The sequence below is a fragment of the Oreochromis aureus genome, linkage group 4, assembly GCF_013358895.1.
Source record: "Oreochromis aureus strain Israel breed Guangdong linkage group 4, ZZ_aureus, whole genome shotgun sequence".
NCBI lineage: Eukaryota > Metazoa > Chordata > Actinopteri > Cichliformes > Cichlidae > Oreochromis > Oreochromis aureus.
Genome location: NC_052945.1, coordinates 6298070 through 6322470, shown reverse-complemented (window position 1 = coordinate 6322470; position 24401 = coordinate 6298070). Strand labels below are relative to the sequence as shown.

At 39.8% G+C, this 24401-nt stretch overlaps 1 protein-coding gene across 1 annotated transcript in view; it reads left to right on the top strand.

The window, feature by feature from the left end:
- The window catches only part of shank1 (SH3 and multiple ankyrin repeat domains 1), a 74771-nt gene that overhangs the window by 12534 nt on the left and 37836 nt on the right, over window positions 1-24401 (top strand). The window contains exons 2-12 of the mRNA XM_039611091.1: window positions 8888-9091; window positions 9646-9717; window positions 10087-10195; window positions 14204-14358; window positions 17706-17873; window positions 20335-20451; window positions 20662-20739; window positions 21829-21895; window positions 22105-22271; window positions 22947-23068; window positions 23669-23817. Of these exons, the coding sequence (XP_039467025.1) occupies window positions 8888-9091; window positions 9646-9717; window positions 10087-10195; window positions 14204-14358; window positions 17706-17873; window positions 20335-20451; window positions 20662-20739; window positions 21829-21895; window positions 22105-22271; window positions 22947-23068; window positions 23669-23817 (1408 nt within the window). The remainder of the gene's footprint in view (window positions 1-8887; window positions 9092-9645; window positions 9718-10086; window positions 10196-14203; window positions 14359-17705; window positions 17874-20334; window positions 20452-20661; window positions 20740-21828; window positions 21896-22104; window positions 22272-22946; window positions 23069-23668; window positions 23818-24401) is intronic.

The following is a 24401-nucleotide window of genomic DNA, read 5'->3' as shown; positions in this document are numbered from 1 at the left end:
GACCATCACAGGTACCAAGCTACACCCTGGAGATCAGAGGGCTCACACATAGAGGCAAATAATCATTCGCTCCTACAGCCAGTCATGAATTTCAAGCATGTCTTTGGATTGAAGACATAGGAAGTCAGAGTATCCAGAAGGACAGTGGATCCAAATCCAAGACTTTCCTGCTGGGAGGCAACGGTGCTAACCACTGCACACCTGTGCTGCCTGTTTTGTTACATTAAGTTTCGTTAGAAACATGACCTACCTATGGAACAGAACGTCTTAAACTATCTATCTATCAAACTGTCTGGCTGCACCAGAAACCCTGAAAAAGAATCATGCATTGCCCCAGAGATTCGATCAGCAGACTAGCTGATGTCTTTCTACACTGCAAAAAATATCCGGGTAATGAATAGCTGTAAAAAAAACAAAACAACTAGCATTAATACTGGTTTATCAGCATCTACGCAATCACCTAAATATGGTTTAAAAAGCTTTTTTTTTTGCCACAATATATATTTTATTTATACTACTATCTTTGAGCAAAGTTGCACAGCATGAATCCTAGTTTGGCTTTCTGACACCATCTTGGAGTGCCATGCCTCTCTCATATATCTCACGTATTTACCTGCATTTTTATGCCTACTGGAGATGAGCTCTTCTCTGTTGTGTTTGCATGTTCTCCTGATGCTCTGGTTTCTCTTACCCTCAAAAACATGTAGGATTAAATCTGCTCTCTTGACCAAAGGGTCAGGAACACCATAACCAAAGACTCATTGGTTTACAGCTGAAGTTGACCCCTGGGTGAGATGATGACTCTCCACCACTTTGAATTTGTCAAATGGGTTAAATGTAGTGAACATTTTAACATTTTCTTTTGAAATAAAGATAGGGCAGTGGGGATGGGTTATCCTATTTCAGAGGGCAGTGCTGTGCTTCTGCTACATTTATTTCAGACCTACAGTTACATTTCAGATTAATAAAATATAAGAGAATAAATAATTTATTACAAAAGATTAAACCAGTGACTCACAATATTTTGGGATTGCATTCGCTTAAAAAAAAAAATACCACTGTCTTTTTGGAGACCAGTTTATTCCAAAAGTGCAGCTTTTTGAGTTGATGCTTTAATATTAAAAGCCTAATGTAATATTTTTAATAAACCAGATTGCTTCTTTTCCCAGAAGGGCAATGCTTTCACGTTTAACAATGTGAAAGCTGACTATTTTTCTGACTATTTGCTGGACTCGAAATGTACAACTTTTATGTGTAATGTCCCTTAGAATAAAAGGACTGCTTTGACTGCCTGTGCTGGCACTGGGTCTTTTTTTGTAGGGAGTACAGATTAGCTAACATGCTGCATGCAAAGAGCATTTTAAAGAAACAAATTATATTTCCATGGATAAAATGGAAGCGTAAAGAAAGTAACAGCCTGATTTCTTTATGTACAATTATTTCAGTTCAGGAGAGACCATTTGGAAGAATTTAACATGATTTATAGAGAAAAAAATTAATGAATCCAGACTGGCGAATAGACCCCAATGACCCATCATGGCAGAACCGAATCCCAGCAATGATATGAGTTCGGACACAGGAACCCCCGGAGTCTAGATGCTGCTTGTGGTGAAGATGAAGATGGCAGCTTGGATGGAACGCTGAGTAACTTGGGTGAGGTGCAGATGGGGAAGAAGTGGGTTGACGAATGAGAGTCTAAAAGGGAGAATGATGGAAGAGCCCTGAGATTTAATGCACACAGAATAACGTCTGATTGGCCTGAAGAAGAAGCAAAATGCATGAATATGATTGGACTATTTTAATGATGTCAGTATGGAGTTTAACAGCAAGGGTAAGAGGAGGTGATAGAACAGACTAGCAGCCAAACACCAGGGAAAGCAAGCAGATGATGATAGGAACATTTTTAGAGTTACACACCCTATGGGTGGGACCAAATACCACATAATTTGCAGTTGAAGTTGAAGTTTTATTTATATAGTGTCAAATCACAGAAACAGTCTCCTCATGGCTTTATATTATAAAGTCACTAGAATAAGAGACAGAAAATCCCAACAGTCAAATGACCCCCTATGGGCAAGCACCTGGTGACGGGGGAAGGAAAAACTCCCTTTTAACAGGAAGAAACCTCGTGCAGAACCAGAAAACAGTGGCTATTTGCTCTGACTGTTTGGGGTGAGGCGGGGGAGACAGAACAAAAGAAAGAATGTGGAAGAGAGACAGAGGTTAATAATAACTATTACAAAGCTATTTTATAGCAACTTCAAATCTTACAATCTAAAGCCAAAATCTTGCTTCTGCTCTTTTTCTTTTCTATTACTGAGTCTGAGCATCATTATCAGAGGATATTGCATGTTTTCAAGTAGGATCTTGTGCGTATTAGGTGAACATTTAAACCACTACATTATGGAACTGAAAGATATGCAAGCATGCCATAAAATCTGCCAATTCAAATATGTGGAGGTACCTGTTGTGGTGAATCCTTGTGTCTAAGGGTAGCTTGTGACTTATGGAAGTTTATTGTATTTTCAAGAGGAAAAGTGCATAAATTTAATGTCTGTGATGTAGACATCCTGAGATCCACAGAGGACCTCAAGTTTAGAGGGTCATTTGAGTATAAAACACAAGTGTCACAGGGATTAGATGCTCCCTTCTAAAGTTTAGCAAAGTGAGTAAAATAGATGTGCTATTTTATGCCAAATAAAAAAAACAAACAAACGACCACAAGCTGAACTCCCAACAAAGTAACAAATAGCAAAGAGTGAGTGACTCAGATCGCCTTTAATTTCATATGACCCTCACTGGCATTTTGTCCCACCATTTAATAAAGTAAAAACATATTTTTTTGTGGATTTATGCAAATGTGTTTAAAAAATCAAAGACAAACAGACATCTGCAAAGCACTGAATAATCTGAAGGAATTAGCTAGTATGTGTGTTTGGTATTTAAGTCTTTGCAATTAGACGCTATATTATCCTTAAACATAGAGATTTCTACACCCAGCAGAGGGTGCTCTAAACACTGCAAGTCTGCAATTGGTGGACAGATTAGGCAGCTGTCAGTGTTGCAAATCCCAGATGCAAAAGCATAGTGTTGCTTTTGTTAATGTTGAGCAATACAAAAATGCGTGTAGGCTTGGAGGATCAGTGAGAAAACTGAACTAAGCAGCATTTTGAAGGCCTGATCAGAATAATAAATGGGCGATGCCCCTAATTGGCTGGTTCAGTTAGAAGCTAGAGGATCAATCATTTTCCTGGAGGCATACAGATCAATAAGTAACACGGCTGCCTCAGTAAAGTCTCCAAGCATCTAAAAACATTTTAGGCCAAAAGCAGGGTTATTATAGAAATGTGTTTTATGATGATAATCAGTGTTTTATGATCTAATATTGTTATGGTTGACTGTGGGAATATTCTTCCTCTGTGATAACAAAATCCTTAACCTTCATTCCCTCATGCTGTGATTGTGATTCATTTTAAAGTGTTTGCTGCCTTCCTTTGATGGGACTGTAAGTGCAGTGTGTAGGTTGTGTGTGTGTGTGTGTGTGTGTGTGTGTATATGAGAGATAGAGAAAACTAATCTAATTCAAACAGACACACCTCTTCATCCTCCTGCTCCCTCTCACAAACTCAAAATCGAAGGCGTTCGCCTCCCTTTTACTCTGTTCTATTTCACCACGCTGCTGTAACACACACACACACACACACACACACACACACACACACACACACACACACACACACACACACACACACACACACACACACACACACACACGGACGCACATAAAATCCCATGCACACTGATGCACATCCTCACACACAAATGCACGCACACCTTCCCAGTACCACATCTCCTAGGGAACACAAGGATGTCTCTATGGCAACAAGCAGCTTGCTCCACTAATGAACTGGTTGCCGTGGTGACCGGGTTGGCTGTGCGCAAATGGAGACACTGAATAAAATAGAGGGAGAAAATGTTGTGTTACTCCTCTGCACAGAACCCCCCCCCGTGCGGGGTTTTTATCTCCTTTTCTTTGTAGGACACGAACAGTCACACAGAAATGTGTGTCAGTGTGTGCGTGTGTGAAGAGATTAAGATGAGTGACAATTAATGAATGAGTGTAACGTGTTACACGCAGTGCTGGCTGGAGACTCGAGCCCATGCAGAGGGCCTAATGCAGCAGTACGCAGGCATCCTTGCAGCTGGCTGTGCTCTGCGTGGGCCGGCCGTCCTGCAGCTGCTGCCTCAAGGTCAGAAAGCAGCCCAACTGCACTCTGGGCAATAAGAGGGAGGCGGGAGGGGAGCAGTGCCAAAAAACCTTTTGTCAGCCATCTGTGTAGTGAGTTACGCTCCACTTTGCTGACTGAGCTTCTAGGCCGTTATGCATTTGGCCATTCACAACCCCATCGGAGACACTTAAAGCTGCACCAAACTGACATTCATATCCCAGACTGAGACCTCTGGGAATCACCCGATTTACTCCGGCGCTGTCTCCCCCTTCTGGATCAGGGGGGCACCGGCCTCAGTGTTCTGCAGCCAGAGAGAGCATACACTATCACAGAGCTTGATCTCATGACCCCTCTAAGGCATCCAAACAAGCATTTCTGATTCACTAAAGGATTCTTGCAGCGTTTTTACTGATAAACGATAATTGTGTTTCTCAAATAGCCAGAAATAACAGGAAAATGAATACAGCACAGATTTATTACCTTAACTACGCATGGACCGGTAGTCACCAAAAATCTCATTATTCAATAAAACCACACAGAATTGAACCATCTGCATAATAACGCATAATGCATGCAGCACTGGGAGTTTATTTACTTTTTAAAAATTTTAATTACAAAAAGAAAAAGCTATGACTGCAAGGTTAGTTCATGTTTGTTATTAGCTTACCAAACACCCACTTTAAGCCAGTAAATAGTTTATGCAGCAGGAGAGAAGTATATTTATAATCTTTTTACCCAGACAGATTAAAAGAAAAACCGATTTCTAGTCTAGTCTAGTCAGATATATGCAGTTTATTATTATACATTTAGACCTTTCACTTTTTTCAAACTCCTGTAAACTTCTCTTTTGCCTTACTTTCCTTCATATATATTTAATGTAAGACTGGAGAACGCTCACATTAAACATGGTCAACTTTTCAACAGAGAGGTCAGCATATGCACAAGTAATCCCTGTGAGCCAGGCTCAAGCTGCTGTAAACACCAGCTCCATCACATTCAAGAGAAAGTGAGCTTGGGGGGGGGGGTCTAAAACAGCTTGTTTCAGACAGAGTAGGAGCTCAAGGGTGCCACCGAGGACCAATATAAGATACATAAGAATTGTTGTGAACTCATTTAAAGGCACTTCAAGAATAAGAATATGGAGGTGGGAAGAAGCTCCTTTTTTGTTTGTTTTTTTAATAAATGTATCTTAAAAATAAAATAAAACATAATGAAAATTTAAATCCTTCATTGAGAAAACATTCAAAAGTTTGTAGTCTCTTTGGCAGTCGTTATTTCTTCTTAGAACAGCTGGGTTATCCAAAATGCTTCTCGGATAAGTCTATAAAGGCTGTGCACACCTGGATTTGGGCAGTTCCTCCCATTCCTCCTAAAAGATCCTGTCAAGCTTTGTCAGATTAGATGGGAACCATCTGTGAACTGCCATCTTCTGTGTGAATTCATGCTTCATTTTTCTGCTGCCTGCTCTCACTGCCATGCTTCACCGTACAGATGATCTTAGCCAGATGATGAGCTGCACCTAGTTTTCAGCAGACACAGTACTGGGAGTTCTGTTCAGTCCAGAAAATCTTTATCTTCATATTCTCAAAGTCCTTCTCAAAGTTTGTTAAACTGCAAGCAGCCTGTCGTAACATTTTTACTTTAGCAACCTATTGATGAAATCCTGCTGAGGTGATTGTTCTTCTCAGCCATCATCTCAATCTCTGTGGTGATCTTCTGAAGACTTGTTGCGATCTTCAGGCCCTGCCCACTCACTCAGTTTGGCATCGAATCTGTGGGGAGTCTTGTTTGTCCACAATTGTTCCATTTCACAGTTACTGACGCCACTGTGCTCTTGGGACACTCGAAGATTTGTACAAGTAGGCTGAAAACCCTTCCTCTTATCCATGTCTCACCATATTTTTATCATTCAGGTCTACAAAGTATTCATCAGACTTAATAAGTTATTTCATATCCATCCATCCATTTTCTTCTGCTCATCCAACTTAGGGTCACCTGGACATGTCACCAGGCTGTTCCAGGGCAGACAGACAACCCTTCATACTCACATTCACACTTACAGCCAACTTTGAATTACCAATTAACCTAACCCCACTAACTGCACGTCTTTGCAGTGCTTCACAGGGCTAACACAACGGGACAGACACATTCACACCTATGACCACCATTTGACCTAACATGCCTGCACAGAACTCGGGGAGACACGGGGAGGACATGCAAACTCCACGCAGATCAGCCCTGGCCAGATGGTGGATTTCAATCCACGTCCTTCGTGTGTGTGTGTGTGTTGTGTTGTGTTAGTCCCCGAAGGGAAATTACTCCTCTGCATTTAACCCATTCACCCAGTGAAGCAGTGGGCAGCCACCAATGCAGCGCCCGGGGAGCAGTGTGTAGGGACGGTACCTTGCTCAGGGGTACCTCAGGGTAGCCGTTCAGTGGAGTCGAACCCCCGACCTTCCGATCATGGGGCAGACACTCTACCTACTGAGCTACCCCTGCCCCAGGGATACTGAGCTATCCCTTCTTGCTGTGAGGCAACCGTGCCACCCATATCTTGATATACAGCATGAACCATTGACAGTTATCTGTCCAGTATAGTTCAGTCTGCCACAAACTGACTTCAGTCAAGTTGTTGACACATCACAAATACTAGGATGTATCTGACCACAGTTGCAGAAAAGGGTCTGAATACTTTTGTAAATGTTCAATTAGTCATTAAGACTTACTGACTGTAGACTGGCAGGGAAACAGAAGTTTTACATATTTGATTGTTGCAATGATGCTTGCAAAAAGTGAGAGGAAGGAATAGTTAATGCTGACAGACCAATCCAGTTTGGTCTACCAGCCACGCTGGTAGTAGCTAGGCCAGGGATAGGATAAGTCTAATAAAATGTTCATTTTTCCCACCACATCAAAAGGTTTTTTGTTTATTAATAGGAATTAATGAGTTGTGTTAATGTTATCACCATGTCAGCAGTTGGATGAGTGTTTAAATGTCTGAAATTGCTACATAGATATGTAACCCAAAATAACAAGGCTGAAGCCAAACAAACAAGAAACACAGTGCTGAGTGGATGGAGAGGGAGAAAATACTAAGGCATCCAGCTCTAAATGCTCCAGGGAGACTGGTCAGGTCCTTCAGTTGTGCTGATTAACTCACTAACAGGAAAAAGGGGCAAAGCAACACGCAGAGCGAAAGAGGGCGAACAACACACAGCAGGCCCAGGCAGGGCAGGAGGGCCATCACACCAATGAAAAATGAGCACTGAGAAGCTTAACCTGCTCTTAACTTCTGTATAGAATAGAAATTTGTGTTTTCAATATTTAGTTACATATTTTTATATTCAGACATGGGATAGAGCTACACCCAGAGGGAAGAGTGCTTGTCTGCACTGTAGTTCAAATCAGTAATTCTTGGAAGACTAGTCTGATTACTTTATCGCTGAGCGACAGCTTATTAGTTCTAATAAGAGTTACATTATATCCTAATACAGGAGGTCAAAAACAGCTGTGGTACTGTAGCTAGTTGACATCTTTTTGTTGTTCTTTGTCACTAACAACAAATATATTTCAACTGTTTAAGATTCAATCCTAATCAGTTGTGTTTGTGAAAAGTAACTAGTACCAGCAGGTGAAACACTCGGGCAGAAGTTGGGCTGTTCCTGGTTTTGAAAAGTTCCCCTGATTTTAGTTCATCTCATTTTTCCATTAGTTACTGTTCATTTTAAAGGCACAGATTAACAGGCCACTTCACCTCATATGATCACATTAAAGTCCTCAGACAGATTTATCACAGTTTATACACTTTTGTCAGATCAATAATAATAATGGATTGCATTTATATAGCGCTTTTCAAGGCACCCAAAGCACAGTTCCACTATTCATTCACTCACTGGTGGAGGCAAGCTACAGTTGTAGCCACAGACTGACAGAAGCGAGGCTGCCATATCACGCCATCGGCCCCTCTGGCCAACACCAGTAGGCGGTAGGGTAAAGTGTCTTGCCCAAGGACACAACGACCAGGACAGAGGGCCCGGGGATCAAACCGGCAACCTTCCGGTTACAGATGAGCTTCCCAACCCCCTGAGGCACGGTCGCTCCCTGAATATGTTTCCATTTGCTTTCTACTTTTTAGATTTATGTGTGTTTAGTTGAATCTTTATCTATTTTAAAATCAGTTTTGTTAACTTGTTTATTACATGCATTTGATTGTTGCCGTGTTGAATCTGTATCCAGTGTATATAATGGTAAATGGCCTGTATTTGTATAGCGCTTTCTAGTCCCTAAGGACCCCAAAGCGCTTTACACAACCTGTCATCCACCCATTCACACACACATTCACACACTGGTGATGGCAAGCTACATTGTAGCCACAGCCACCCTGGGGCGCACTGACAGAGGCGAGGCTGCCGGACACTGGCGCCACCGGGCCCTCTGACCACGGGTGAAGTGTCTTGCCCAAGGACACAACGACCGAGACTGTCCGAGCCGGGGCTCGAACCGGCAACCTTCCGATTACAAGGCGAACTCCCAACTCTTGAGCCACTCTTGAGCCACGATCGGCCCATCATCCTGTATATCCTCTTTTTCAAACCACAACTGTTCTGAGAATATTTCACCTAAGCTAGCTTCAATATTTACTTTGGTGTCTCTTGCAGAAATGTTTGCGGTTTAATCCAGATGCCACTGTGTGGAAGGCCAAGCAGCAGGTGCTGTGCTCCCTGACCGAGTCTCTGCGAGATGTCCTGAACTATGGTCTGTTCCAGCCTGCCACGGATGGCCACGATGCCAAGTTCCTGGAGGAAGAGAGGCTGCTAAAAGAGTACCCACAGTCCTTTGAGAAAGGTGTTCCATATTTGGAGGTAATAACTGATCCTCTTATTGACAGTTTCATGAAACATTTCTGCTTCCGTAGTATTACACAGAGTGTAATGTAGCTGTTTGCCCACAAGATGTCACTTTTGTGCAATAAAACAGATTCTGATTTGTTTCCCATTAACAGGACTTTAAAATAAATCAGAAATAAGTCAGAAAAGTTTAATTACCTAGGCTAATTAATCTAAAGTTCATGCCAAGCTGCTGACTATTTACGAGATCTTATATTGTTTGTCACCCAGCAAAGCTGCTAGTGCATGATACCATTAAGTAAAAGTAATTATTATTATCATTAGTTTTTACTTATGTTTTCCAACTTTTTAAGCTAGAGAGTATTTAAACTGCTGTGATGCCAGGCTGTTTCTTCCTCATTTCTTTTCTTCGGTGCAACAGAGAAGAAAGCCTGGATAGAAAACCAGATAAATCTTCTCCAGGCTCTATTTTGTGGATCTAGGCCAAAAGCTAAGAGAATTGAGGACAAAGGCCCTCTGTGTTAGGATTAACTCTTGGTTTCCTTTCTCTTTTTCTGTCACTGGTTTAGTTTCGTTATAAAACCAGGGTGTACAAACAAACAAATCTAGATGAGAAGCAGCTGGCCAAACTGCACACTAAGGTATGAAACTTCCAGATCGCTAATATGTGATATGTGTTACAGTATGCATCTCCACGTTTGTCTAAGTGTCACTAAGCATGCAGTGGTGCATGTGTACATCTGTGCAGATGACCCATTTATGCAGGATGCATTTGATTGTTCAGTAATGTTTTATATATATGCCAATTTATTGTACTGAAATAAATAATTAAAGCTTAACTTAGACAAACAAACCAATGACATAAAATTGACAAAAACCCTTTTGCAATTGTAAAATCTTTTCCTGAACCTGCTTTTGCAGTTTTTATTTTCACCAAACTATTCAATTTTTTCTGAATATTTATCAGTTACACATGGGAGGTTTTTTGTTTTTATTTTTTTTACATGTAGGCCAGCCTGAAGAAGTTCATGGATTACATTCAAACCAGCGCTGTGGACAAGATGGCCAAGTTCTTAGACAAGGGCCTCGATCCCAACTACCAGGACTCTGACACTGGTGGTAAGGAGTCCTTCCACTCCCCCCACTGCACACGTGCACTTAGTTATTTTATCTGCAGAGAGCAAATTTTCTCCTGTTACAGGGATAACATTTAACAGCTGTCATGCAGCCCAATTTAAAAAGGTGCTTCACAAGATAAAATAAACACATTTATAAAAGAGGTTCAAGAGATTGGTGATGGTCTCTCTGTTACAGTCAGCCAAAACAGGAACTCCAATAGCACAAAGATAGCCAGCAGCTATGGAACCTGAAGCGCTCCTGTATGGACTCTTTAAACTGTTTTCAATTCCTCCCCCTCTGTTTTCTGCCCTCAGCTCTGCAGTATGTTGGCCTAACACTTTGTGAGGGATCTGAGCCAGTGCTGTTCACAATTTTGGTGGCTTTTCCTAGATCCTGTTAGTGCTCAGGGGGGCACAGCAGACGGCTCATTTACAGTTTGGGTGTGCTGCTCTGTGTCGCTCCAGCCGTTCGGGGAGCAAGTGTCAAAACACAAAACACAGCCTGTCATCATGGGTGTGAAACACGCTCCCAGCGCACAACACAGGGGGGAGACAGAGAGCCTCGATGAGCCTCGCTCACAAACATGCTGTTCCTGTACTGCATTCATGGTATTCAGTCAGGCTAAAGTCTACAACAGCTATCTAAATGGGCTGGACCTCAACTCTTGGCACTTATTAGAGCAGATATTTTTATTTCAGTGGTCACATAGAAATGAAGAGTGAAAGGTAGGCCCCGGAAAGGTTGCCAGTAAATCAGGGTTTTACCCTGAAAGATAGAGATAAGGACAACCACATACCCTCACGTCCATGCCAATGCCAGTTTAGAAATCAGATGGAATTAAAACTGTTTAAAATGTCTGTGGCGTTTTTCCCTAAATACAGTTCTTTTAAAAAACATTTCCCCCCTGTAAAAGTTACACTTTGTTGTTTGTTTTTTTTACCATCTTTGCTGGTCTAGCATATCATACACTGAACAGAAGCGCAAGCGTGACCATTTTCCATCTGTTTCGTGTCCTGGGTACTCTCATCATCCTTTAAAAGAAAAGAAACAAAGATTTTTTGTATAAACTGCAAGTTTGGATGATCCACATCCAGAGCACTTTAAAATATTAATTCCATTCATTCATTCTCTTCTGCTTATCGTTATCAGGGTCGCGGGGGGGCTGGAGCCTATCCCAGCTACCAAAGGGCAGGAGGCAGGGTGCGCTCTAGGACAGATCGCCTGTCTGTCGCAGGGCCACTTTAAAATAGTATTCATCGTGTCTTGAGGAGAAACCCTTCTCTTACTTTGCCACTAGGATTAAAAAAAGTACAGATTATGTGTTTTAAGTCTGATCAGTAATTCTGCTCTTTGGGAGATGAAATCCATCATCTTCTAAGCAGTAGTGAGAGCTAATTAGCTAATAGTGTTGTTGTTTCAGGGTCATCCTATTCAAGGTTCTGAGGCACAGTAATCTTTTCTATGGCTGGGCTGAAAAAGTGTATTTTTAGTAGAGTATGTCTCTTTAATGCATGTGATTTAACCACTCCCTGGCATTTTGGCTAAACATGAAAACTAATCCTTTGTTCAAATCTATTGACTGGCCACAGCGTTTCCATGTGGAGTTTGCGTGCTCTCTCTGTGCTTATGTGGGTTCCCTCTGGGTATGTTAGGTTAATTGGTGATTCTAAATTGGCCATAAGTGTGAATGTGTCTGTCTCTCTGTGTTAGAGCTGCTGCAGATTGTTGACCTGTCCAGAATGTTCCCTGCCTCTTGCACAAAGGCAGCTGGGATAAGCTCCAGCCAATCTATGACCTGAATTAGACAGGAGGAAGAAAATGGATGGAGGACTTGTCGTTGGATCCTAGTTTCTGTCCTTCTGCATTAAACTTTGTGGAATCAAACATAGTATATGATTCTGTGGTTTCAAGAAATGAATTGAATGAGATTTATTAGCTTAACTGAATTTTGTACAAACTGGATTTAGATTTGGGGGTGTTGAAAAAAGCTGTTTAGAATCAGTCAAAGTCTGCAAAGTGATATCCTTGTGTCTTGAAATAGCTTCTCCTGCTTTTTGACTTTGTGGTTATGTGAAGGTATTTTGACAGGAAGTCTAGGAACAGTGAATGCAGCATTAGTCCTATGCAGACAGGGCAGAGAGGTGATAAAAAGCCTGCAGACAGAGATATATCCAACCTTGTTAATACTTTTTTGACCCCTTTGTCTCCTTGAAACTCTCTCTGTGGGCTTCCTGAAGCCTTCATTAGGACATGAAATAATTCTGCCATAATTAGCCTGGCTCCGGCCAGGACACACACTCATGTCGATCTCTGCCAAGGAAACTCATAAATGGGTATTCCCTGACTCATCCTGACAGTATAACTTCAGAGGAAGCGCAGTCAAAACATTTCCCCAAATTGTTTGAACCTGAGATCTACAGAAAGTGTTCAGTGATGAAAGCCTTCAGTCATTTTCCTCTTTGCCAGAAAAATCCCCTTGCAGCCGGTGCTGTGTACTCTGTTTCAACTGGGAACACTTTGAATGGTTTTATTCTTGTAGGTGCTGGTGAACAGTCTTTATGGAAAGGATCAAGTTTGCCAAAAAAAGTGACACAGCACTTTTTTTGACTGCAATAAATGATATTTTGAGCTTCTTTGTTTCTTTATGACATCAGGATAATGGCAAAACATCAGTGCACTGGCAAAACATTCAGCTGGAAGGTAATATTGTTACCTTTTAGATGAAACTAATGCAGAGGCCTTTTTCATTTCCCCTCACACTGTCACAGAAAGGAATATAAATATTTGCAGAAGACTTAAAGTTGTCTGATCGGGATGTTGTAATCAGAAAGCAAATTGACAGTGGTGAGATTTAGGATTGTCTAAAATTCATGTTCAAAATAATAAAACAGTGTTGTCACACATAAGTGGGATTTTACTTGTTTATATCTGCTCAAATTCAGCTTACTTTTTTTATTTTAAATTTACATGTTGTCTTATAAAGGTAGTTAATTAATTTTCTTTATTAAACTTGTAGAAGTGGAGGACAATGATAGAAACACTTTGTCAAGATGAATTTCACATTAGTGTGTTCTTTTAGTCTAAAACGACTCTTGAATAGATTTCCATGAAACGTGTGCCGTTTGCTATATTCACAACTTTAAAGACAAAACTATGGAATATGGGAAAGCTATGTATTGTATATTCATCGTTTGAAAAACATTTTTCTTTAAAAATAAATATATGATTGCATCATGATTACTCTTGTAAAATTAAAGTTATCCAACACTTTTTTAAAGGGTGTTATAAGTGCAAGAATGTCATTTCTGCCTGTTGGATCATAATGTTATGTTATGTTGGTAATGTTATGTTATCATAATATCTGATATAGATAAAACCATTAAGAGGCCTGTGATGTATCTGTGTGCCAAGTTTGGTTGCTCAACTCTTTTGGATAGGAAGTTTTTGGACGGGCAGCATTACTGTATCATGTATTTGCAGGATTGATGGTCATCTTCAAAGTGAGTTGTGCACATTTATGTATGTGCAGTCACTTCATTAAATCCTCATTATTACATGTTTTTCCTTACATGGAAACAGGATCTGCCCAGATCTAAAGGTACAGTAAGATTATGCATACACAGACAGAAGATTTGGTTTGAAAATAAGGGGAAAACGCAAGAGCTTTACATGATTATCAGTAAATTGTAGGTTAGAGGTGTAGGCATTTGCTGCAGCACACATCACAGATGTTTCCTGCACTTTCTCAGCTTCATTACTGTGATGCACAAACTCTTTTTCACGTCACACTAAAGCACGTCATTCAATTGTTAAATCCTAACCATAAAAACTAAAATGCATTAAATGTTTCTTTTTTGAATGTTTGTTTCTGTCTCAGCAGTTTGGAAAGAGCTACTGTTCTCCAGCAAATCAGCTGTGAACTCAAACAACCTGATTTTACCATCCCTGCTCTATAACAGTTCCATTTAAATAAAGCTGCATATGTGTGTCTCTGTGTGTGTTCTTTAGAGACTCCTCTGACCCTGGCAGTGCAGTGTGAGCCAGGTGGAGGAGAGGCCATCCGGGTCCTGGTGGATGGAGGAGCTCATATTGACTTCCGTGCCAAAGATGGACTCACACCGCTACACAAGGCTGTTCGAGGCCACCACCATACAGCCCTGCTGGTAAAAATTTGCATATGTTGGAGTCCTTTCATACTGCTATCTGCCTGTAGAAAGTGATGATTTTACATGTATTATGCAACAAACAGAGAAAAAAACATCAACCTAGAACAGGGTGTATATCTTGCAAGATGGATATTTGCCCTGAAAGTGACACTGTATTCTCTTCATTTGCGTTGCCGTATATCTAAACAAGCTAAAGCCCGAACAAAAAGACCCTCCCACTCAGCGATCCACACCCACCCACACACAATATGCATGCGAACAAATAACTCTATTATTTGATTCAGCCAGAGAGAAAGAGAGGCGTTAACATCCAGATTGCCTGGTTTTGACACATTTACATTTTAGGCGTTTATCCAGATTTTCAGCTCTGAAATTGCTGAGAATACAGGTAGCTGTAGACGAGAACCTCATTGGGGGAGATAATTGCAAGCGTTAACATTGTTAGAGCCTATGTTTTCCACAAAGGAAAGAAACTCGGCTAAACTGCACAAAGGTTTACATCAGACTGTGATTGAATACATCATTTTCCACAGCCTGGGGTGTAACGTGACCTCTCTGAACCCCCGGCTATGAGTTTCCATCCTGATTTGAATTCTATGAATATTCCTCAACTTGAATTAGGAAACTATCACCAAGATATATCTTTTCCTTCCTGCTGTACTATTGTTTTACATGATGAAGGTTTTAAAGGTTCTACATTCTATATATTTAACTAGTTGGAGCAATTTTTGGCTCAAAATACAGCGCAGATTGCCAATTCTTCCATGATAAAAATGGACTAGTTTCGTGTCTTGAAAAGAAATAAGCTGCCTACGCCCTCTCAAGAAGAAAACAAGGCAGAATGACTTTAGTTACGTATTGTAACCTCAGATTTAAGTGTAAGTGTAGCCCTTTAAGAAGCATCAACTGGGAATAGGTGTTTGAACAGAAACTGAGCCAAAATAATAATAGGACAAAAACTCCTGTAGGATCTTTTAAGTTACACAAAGCACAATGTTTTCATTAAAACTGTGTGACATGAGGGTTTTTATATGATAATACATCTCTCTCAATTAAGATAAACAGCGTCATGGAGACGGATAACTTTCTTAGCAGCAGTTATACTATTGGCCCACTTCAGCACAACAACTTCCTTGTCCGGACTCCCCATGTGACTCTACAGACCAATCAGAAGCCAGGAAGTCCTAGACTTAGGTAGATGCGGGAAAACCAATGAGGTAGAGTCAACACATTATTATTATTGTTTTGAAAGGTGTATATGTAAACATTCAAACATGTAAATACACATAAACACTAAATATAAATGGAAATGTGTATATAATTAGCTCTGTAAAGACATCTCTATTAATCACATGAAATATACATTTACTTCTAGACTTTACAAAAGGATACCATTTCTGCTTACCAGCGCTGCCATGGCTCATTTTTAACATGTGCACCATTAATGAAATGCTAATGAAGGAAGGAGCTAAGACAAAGTTGTATGTTTTTATAGTTCGCAGTTTAACTTTTTGTTATTTTTAAGAGTGACTTTGAAGTTTAGTTTTTATTATTTTAAATGAATGTAGAAATTTTTAATATTAGTTTTTGTTTTTTTATAATAAGATTTCTGAGTTCTGAAAGCTAATATTATTCATGCAGCGCACTTTAGTTTGACAATGTATTCAATACACACTTGCACAAATGCCTTCTCATGCTATTTCTGTTCATAAATTTGACCATCTTGACAAATTACTAAAAATAGTTTTGTATGTATGCAATATATGGTTTTAGTCTAGCTGTTACTTTTATTAATGTCTTTGTTTTTTGGTTTCAAATTGGTTGCATTTCTACAATCAATAGCTGAGGCCGTGGACAGTCGTGGTTCTAGTTTGTTGGGGATCTAGGTAAACCAAACCAACTAGACTCTATCAATATCATGACATAAATAATCTGACAGCAGCAGCAACAACAGTCCTATAAATAGATAAAACATTAATCCATAAATGAAGGAAACCATGTTTATTTTGGCCCGCGACCCTGGAAAGGATAAGCGGAAGCGAATGGATGGATGGATGGATGTTTATTTTGGAGTTAATGCCAAAGACCAAGTTGGTCATTTATGAAGTGTTCTGTAAACTGTAAACACTACTGTATGTGTTCTTTTGGCCTGATATGAATGCTAACAAGTCAATTACTGCTGTGCTGACTCTGTCTTGGTTTATTTCTCCTCTTCTTCTTTTTTCTTCTTTCTTTTTTTCACTCCCAGAAAGATGATGACTCCTCATTTTTTTGAGAGGCTTTCACTGATATCATGAGGTTTAGACAGAATCACACGACCATTCAGGAAGTCAGGCCTCTCGTACTGTCACTGCAAACTTAGCACAATTCTCTAGTTTGCCCTCAGTCCCCAAGCACTTTCCTGGTGGCCTCTGTCTTTGTGTTCAGCATCATTACATTAGCTACATTAGCTACATTAGCCACACAACATGCTAAGGGTAAGGATTTTCTTTTTTTGTTGTTGTTGCACCGTGAAAATCAAGAATTAAAGTACTCCACTTCAGTTCTCAGTCGTCAGTAGCTCAGATACAGGGAGCGCATAAGGACTCTCGTGCTCACTCTTGCAGCCAACAACTGAACATTTGGTGTGCAACGCCTATGGCTGAGACATTTTAAAGTTAAAGCTGGCAGAAGCTACTCTGGGGACTAAATAAAAATGGCGGACTGTGAAGCAGTTGCTGATTTTAAAAAGGCATGTCCGTTCGTCAGCCAGGAGCAGTGCTTATCCTGTTCTGATGCCAAAATCACTGAAAGTGACTGCGAAGAAACCAGGCACCTTTGTTGGTGCAAAACAGGAAAGGAGGAAAACACAGAAAGAAAAGAAAACAACAACAATAACAAACGTCTTCTCTTACATGGGAATCTAAATCAAATCATTTACTTCTTAGAGACGGTGCATGGTTCACTAGAATCTATCATTCAGACTGGCTTTCAAATCATTTATAGATTCAGATAGTGTCTCCAAACATTTTTTCATATGTACGTTAGACTTTCTAGTGTTTCTTATCTTATCCGTTATTGACCAAGTGTGTAACATTTGGTAAATGAGGGTTTTTTTTCTTTTTCTAAAGTTAGTTTTTGGCATTTAAAAGACTGACGTTAATTAATATTTGTCCATTTTTAATATAATTATGTTCTTCTGGACGCAAACCAAGTGGAAATAGCTTTGGGTTTAGTGGATTTTCTTTTCAAACATGTCCCCTTTAAGTCATTGCTATTTATCATAGTCATTTATCTTCATCATTACTCTCAGAGTTTAACAAGGCTTCAGCATGAGGTTTTTTTTCTTTTGTGCTATCCTGCAGGTCCTGCTCTCTCTGGGGGCGTCCCCAGATTATAAGGACCGGCGAGGGCTGACGCCTCTTTACCACACTGTGCTGACAGGGGGCGACACCTCCTGCTGCGAAACACTGCTTTACCATCGCGCCAAACTGGGCATCAGGGACGAGAACGGCTGGGATGAAACACATCAGGTAAACACTCTTTTTTTTTTTTTAAATGTCACCTCAAGCGAATCCAGGACAAAATAAATACAGTTAATCTCCTGTGTGTTCAATAAAAGCGAAAACATCAAATCAACTGTAAAACTTTCTGTTTGAGGATCCTTGAAACAAACTTTCAGTCTAATGAGGTCAGTGGCCTGATTTACATCTATTTGGGAGCTGAGATGTGAAAGCACCAGAAAAAGGCGTCTGGACTTTTGGAGCTCAAGTTCTTGTTGTTCATATTGCAGAACTATGCCACATCACTTTTTGTAATGTACCAGTCTACTCTGTGTTCCAGTGTGTGTCTGCGTCAAAACCTATTCATGCCATGAAACACTTCACCTTTCACCTCACATCCTACCCATCCTGCTTCAGTGGCCTCATGTAACAGCTGTGAAGTGGACAGGGAAGGCCGCGAGGAAAAATGAAGGTATCAGCTTGTTCATCTCAGTGTGTTCACTGCATAAGCATCTGTCTCCTCGGCTCTATTCGCCAGACAGGGACTCCAAAATAAACCGTTGGTGTGTGTGCGTTAAGTACGATTCAACTCATAAATTCAACCCTAATAAGATTTTTGGACGAGGCCCACTAAAAGAAGCTACATTTTATTTCATGTCTGACGGATTGAAGATTGTTCTGTTGCATTTGGGTGCAGGGTAATTTCATATTAAGTCAGCCTGCCTCTAGGAATCAGCTGTTACTTTTCCATAATAACTGATGTACATTCAATGGGGGTATTTTGCACTTTTTAGTTTGCTATATTTGTCAGTATTTTTGAATCCTCAAAATGTCATAAGTAGAGGAAAGATCCTCATAAAATTTTCTGGGCCGAAACACAAAAAACTGCAACCAAATCGGTTTTACATTCACTGAAAGTTCCACAATATCATCCCTAAATCTCATTTTGTTAATCATGACTGAGCGTCAGCATCATGGGATATGTTATAGAGACAGATAGACATCAAAAACTGCACCATTTCGATGTCTTTCATGTAGAGTGTGCAGTTTATAGAGCTTAAATGTGTTTAAGTGTAAAAGTGCTTTAAGAAATGAGGGATTAAACATTGTAAGCCCTATGTACTCCAGGAGACTGTAACTCGAGCAATTTTAATAATATGAGGGCAAAATTTTGCATGTCAGTATTAAATGCATTGAGGGTTTTTTTTTAAAACCGTGTTTTATGTTTTATTTGAGTGTATAGCGTGCTATAGGTCAGCCTGGCAGTTTTTCCTGGCTTTCAACATATTTTTTTTTTACTTTTATAACAATGAGTAAAATTAAGTCACACAACCACATCACTGATAAATTAACCCATGTTAATTATTTGGTTAATAATAGCTCAGTGAATCTGCAGCAGTCGCAGCAGCATGCCTGAATGGGGCACTGATTTTCTAGCATAAGGGCCGATGCAAACCAGACTTTAGGAAATACTCCTCATATGTCTCTTTGGATCTAAAAAGAAGTAACTCATGAGGTCACAAGGCTGTCTTTAAAGCACAATTTTACTTGAAATAGCAAATGAAATGGAAATGTGTTCAGCTGTGACTCAGCTGTCCTGGTTTGTGGTGAGTACATTAATCTACTTACGCACCTTCAGAAAATGTCTCTCCTGTTTTGTACACTTTGCTATCGAAGACAAATATTCTCGCACTTCTAAACTGTGGCTTCATTTCTCTACAATGATGAGATATAACAGTTAATGATATGATTGGATTTTTTTGTGTAGCCTGTAAAGGTGGCCCAGGATCATCTGTTACAGTGCTATGTACAGAAAAGTGCCATATAAGAACCAGTCGTTTGACCATTAATTAAACAAAAATTTAAAATGAATCAAGATTGCAAATAAATAAAAAAATGCAAAAGATAAAACAACTTATCTTAATGCTAGGATACGTAATAGCTGCAAGATTAATGAGTGGGTTATTTTTTTGTATAATAAGTGAAAATGTTTAAAGCATGTGTGAGACACAGTCCATATTTCAGGCATCTGACGAAAAAACGGATTTAAAAAGCTTTGACTTCAAGATCAGTTAAGTCCATGGATTCCATTATATTATTATATTAAATAAAACAGTTATTCAAAATACTGTGACTTACATCACATGTACTTTAACATGTAGACTTTTTTCTTACTTTAAATAAAAAATAAGTAAATCACGTGGCTCATTGTGTCTGTCTGAGCAATGATGCTCATTTCTAGCAATGACTTTGTTACCGTCATACTCTATTGTGTATATTTGTATTGTCTGTGTTTTATTGCCCCTGAGTTTGGAGGTTGTGTTAATTAAATTTGGTGTTACCGCCACCTTTGGCCACCGTCTCCTCTTTACCCTTGCTTGCCCCCCGCCTCTCTTTTCTCTCTATTAAACAACCACATAAATCTTTCCTCTTTGACGCCTTGCTCTCGCTCCTTCTTTCAGTCTTACAACCAAACTGTTTTCATTCTCAGGCCTGTCAGAATGGTAACTCGCAGCATCTAGAGCACCTCCTATTCTACGGGGCGGATTCTTCCTCCCAGAATGCCTCTGGAAACACTGCCTTGCACATCTGTGCTTTATACAACAAGGTATTTCACAGAGTACAAATCAAGTATCGCCTTCCCCCGACTGTACCGAAATTTGATGCAATGATCCTTAAAACTATGTTTTTAAAAAAGATCAACCTGCTTTTGTTTTCATCAACAAACTAAATAAAGGCAATGATGGCACAGGGGAGAATCCTGCCCTGTGTATTGCTCTTGCATTAAAGATACGTTAATCAATGCTGTTTGTTACAGGAAAGCTGTGCACGAATTCTGCTCTACCGGGGAGCAAATAAAGACACAAAGAATAACAGCGGCCAAACCCCCTTTCAGGTAAATGCTGAGTGTCTGGCTGGGTAATTATGCACGGTGTGGTTTATTGTCTTATTAACTTAGCATAGCATAAAGCATAAAGTGCCAGTGCCTAATGCACTATGCATACAGATGTCTCAGGCGTTGGAAATGCACGTGACCCCTAAATGTGGATATATAAGCTCCAGAAAAGGGAAAAAGCTAATTCAGAAAACATGTTTCTGTAACACTCGAACACACAAAGAACATGAAAGACAACATGGAAGAAACATTTTATACTAGTAAAAACAACAGAACAGTAATAATTTGAGCAAACCGTCTGTTTACCTTTGACTTACAGTAGTGAAATCGTGTAACTTGCACAAGATAAAACCATCAAAGACACCTAAGAAATGTAATTACTCCCAAAGAAAAACAAAATATAATTTTGAATTTTATGCATCAGAGATATAGTTTTTATGTAATTATTTTCTATGAATTCTGTTTTATAAATAATTATTTATTTTAATTTTCTTTACTTTATCAATTTTCATTCTATTAATTTTATTTTTTAATTAATATGCTAATTTCCAATTCCAGTATAGTTTAATCTAGTGCTCTGCTTAAGTAGCTTTGCATGATTCATTGTTCAAAATCATCCTTTTAGTACATTATACATGCTTCAAACTATAAGAAAATATTTTTCAGTTTTATTAAGTAACATATTGTGCAGGTACTGTTTTAATTATTAAACTAAGGTATTATTGTTTTATATTTCACCACCTAAGATCCTTTGTGCTTACACTTGACTGTTTCTCTGTCACCATTATAATGCTGTGTCACTACTGTTGCACTATAATGCTCCTGCTGGCACCTTGTTTCAGTGCATTCACACTTCATGTCAGAAAATGTGTCGTCAATGAGAGCATGTCACTGAAGAAAGAGGATGGAGAATGCCCTTCATTTACTTAGACTTATAAATAATAATAAATAAAGTGTTCAATAGTTTTTTTCCTATACTTCTGAAATATCATGAGGCTATATTGCTTACCCTAATTAGAGTTATCTTAAACATAAGGAACTGCATAAGAAAAGTAAATTATGTGTGTGTGTGTGTGTTTTGTTCATCAGGTGGCTGTTATGTCTGGCCATTTTGAGCTGGGAGAAATCATCAAAAACCACAGAGACACAGATGTGGGTAAGTGCTATAACTGATGTCTGGTCTCAGATTTGTTCTGCAAGGTGTTTTTCTTAAGCTAACACAAGACACAGGCTCTCAGCACCAAGGGCCAATAACAATTTAAATACACATAGAAGTAGCATGTGGATGGAGAGTGTAAAGAAACATGGATCATGGTTTGTAGGATGATATGAAAAGAAGAAAGAAATCTCTCCTGTCTCCCCTAGTCCCCTTTGTGGAGTCTCCAAAGTACGCCCCCCAGAGGCGGGAGAGCTCCCGGACGCTGACAATACCTCCTCATCCCTTCCTCAGAGCCAACAGCGACAGCAGCATGAACCTTCCAGACTGGATGGCAGTGCCCAACGCCCCGGGCACCAACATCGTCTCTGTGCAGGTGTCTGTGTTTGTCTCTGTGTGAGGAGGTCAGAGTTCAAATTATCAACACAGGAACACCTATGGGTCGATTTCGTGACCTTTTTGTTTTTCAGAGAGATTTTTACTGGATGTTCTACTCGTTTTAATTAGAAAGCTTAGATTTTATTTTCTTTTTTTTACCAACAATGGAGACAGCAGCTGATAAAACAGCCGTATCTCAAAGCTTAAAACATTTTAGCAACTTGCGTTTATGAAATGAATGATGCAAAGCACACAGCAAGCATTTCTAAGTGCACAAGTGCATCAAACATAATTTAATCCATCAGAACTAGTATTTTTTTCTGCTCCGTTCTGCAGGGTTGGTCAAGGGATGCGGAGCTTGTTGTCTAATTGGAAGGGGATTTATATATGGGTTCTTTAAACTTACTGCTTGCCTGTAAAACACCCATTTCCAACATGATGGAACATGTGCACAATACAATGCAGGGGATGACCTTTATCAACCTCTAGTGGCGAATACTGCTAATTGCAGGGCCTTATCTTCTCACATTTTATATAGTATGTGCTTTGGAGCAGAAGATTAATCACCAGTTCTTATTGTTATCCTCTTTAGGTTTATAGCCCAGAAAAATGTTAAATGTCATTAAAGTAGATCATATTTGAGATTTCTCACCTTTCCTTCTCTGACCGACAGGGCTACAAGCATACAGGAACCCTGCGGAGCTCCAGCAGTCCCAGAGGGGCACGGACACGCTCTCCTTCCCGTGGGAGGATCGGAGACAAAGAGGACCGGAGCAGGCAGAGTCGGAGACAGGGGTGAGTGGAGGAGGCTGAGGACAAAGTGCTGTTAAACAGGAGCTTTGCTTCCACTTCCTGCAGATTCAGATGGATCAATCGAAGTGCTTTTGAGGCTTTTGTGCTGGGTGACAGGTCCTTAAAGAGATGTTAAACTCTTTTAAGTGGATTATGTGAGTCACGGTCTTAAAGAGCCATGAAAGGAGTTGAATATGGTTAATTTGGTGTAGTATTGTTGGTATTTGTTAGTATTGTCTGAAAATGGAAACTAAGAGTCATTCAGATCAATAATAATTCTGATAATTCAGCCAATTCTTAATTTTTATGTTAAAGAACTTTAACAAACTCAATAGAAATCACACAATGTATTGGGAACATTTATAACAGCAGGTCCCTGAAATTCATGAAAATAAACACATAAACTAAACAGTTCAACCGTGACTTTTTCTTTCTTTCTGTAAAACAAAATAGCTAATTTCTCAAAATAATTTAAGTCACTTGAGTCCCAGAAAGTTTCATTTGATGTACCAAGGGCTCAGTCAGCAGCTCAGTCCTGGCCATAAAATGCTACAGAGGTTCCTGAACCTTAAACTGCAGTTTCAAATCATTCTCCCCTCTCAGGCCCGTCCCAGCCACCACTACGGTTCAGACTGCGGGCCAGCGAAGACGCCTCTACAGCGCCGTCCCAGGACGTGTTTTTGTAGCCACTCGATCACATTCTGCACAGGGGGAGAGAGAAATCAGCTTCAACAAGGGGGACAGGGTCAAAGGTGAGTGTAACTCCATTTTCACATCATGTGAAGGTTTGTGTGGCAGACAGTCAAAACATTTTGTCTTCCATGTCAACTCAAAGTTAGTGATGCTGTTTCTCACCTGGTACTTGACACAAAGAGACTGTAAGAAAGCACAAGCTCCACGAGAGGTATCTTTTATAGGCGCACAAGAAAAGCACATTTAAAGCATTCAAAGCAACACTGCAGAAACCAGTTAACGTAACATGACGTTACATGAGCTCATTTTACTGGAAGTCTCTGGGATCCTGGCATAGCCCCAAAAAGTTCCTTCTAATATATAAGCTGCTGACTGTAAGGCTTCAACAAGATCAGAGGTGACAGCTTTTACATTAACATTATTTAGCTAACTGATGACGGATGGCAGATGATGCATCCATCACAGTATTAGCGGAACCTAATATACTACTGCCTAATCAAGGTTTTATTGATATGTATAACATGCCAAACAAATGTCTACAAATACATTCATCAAGGCACAGAACAACACAAGCAAGTTCAATATTCGTTCTTCTGTCAGCTTTTCAGCTTTTGTTATTTGCATCCAGCTTATGTTGTATGGC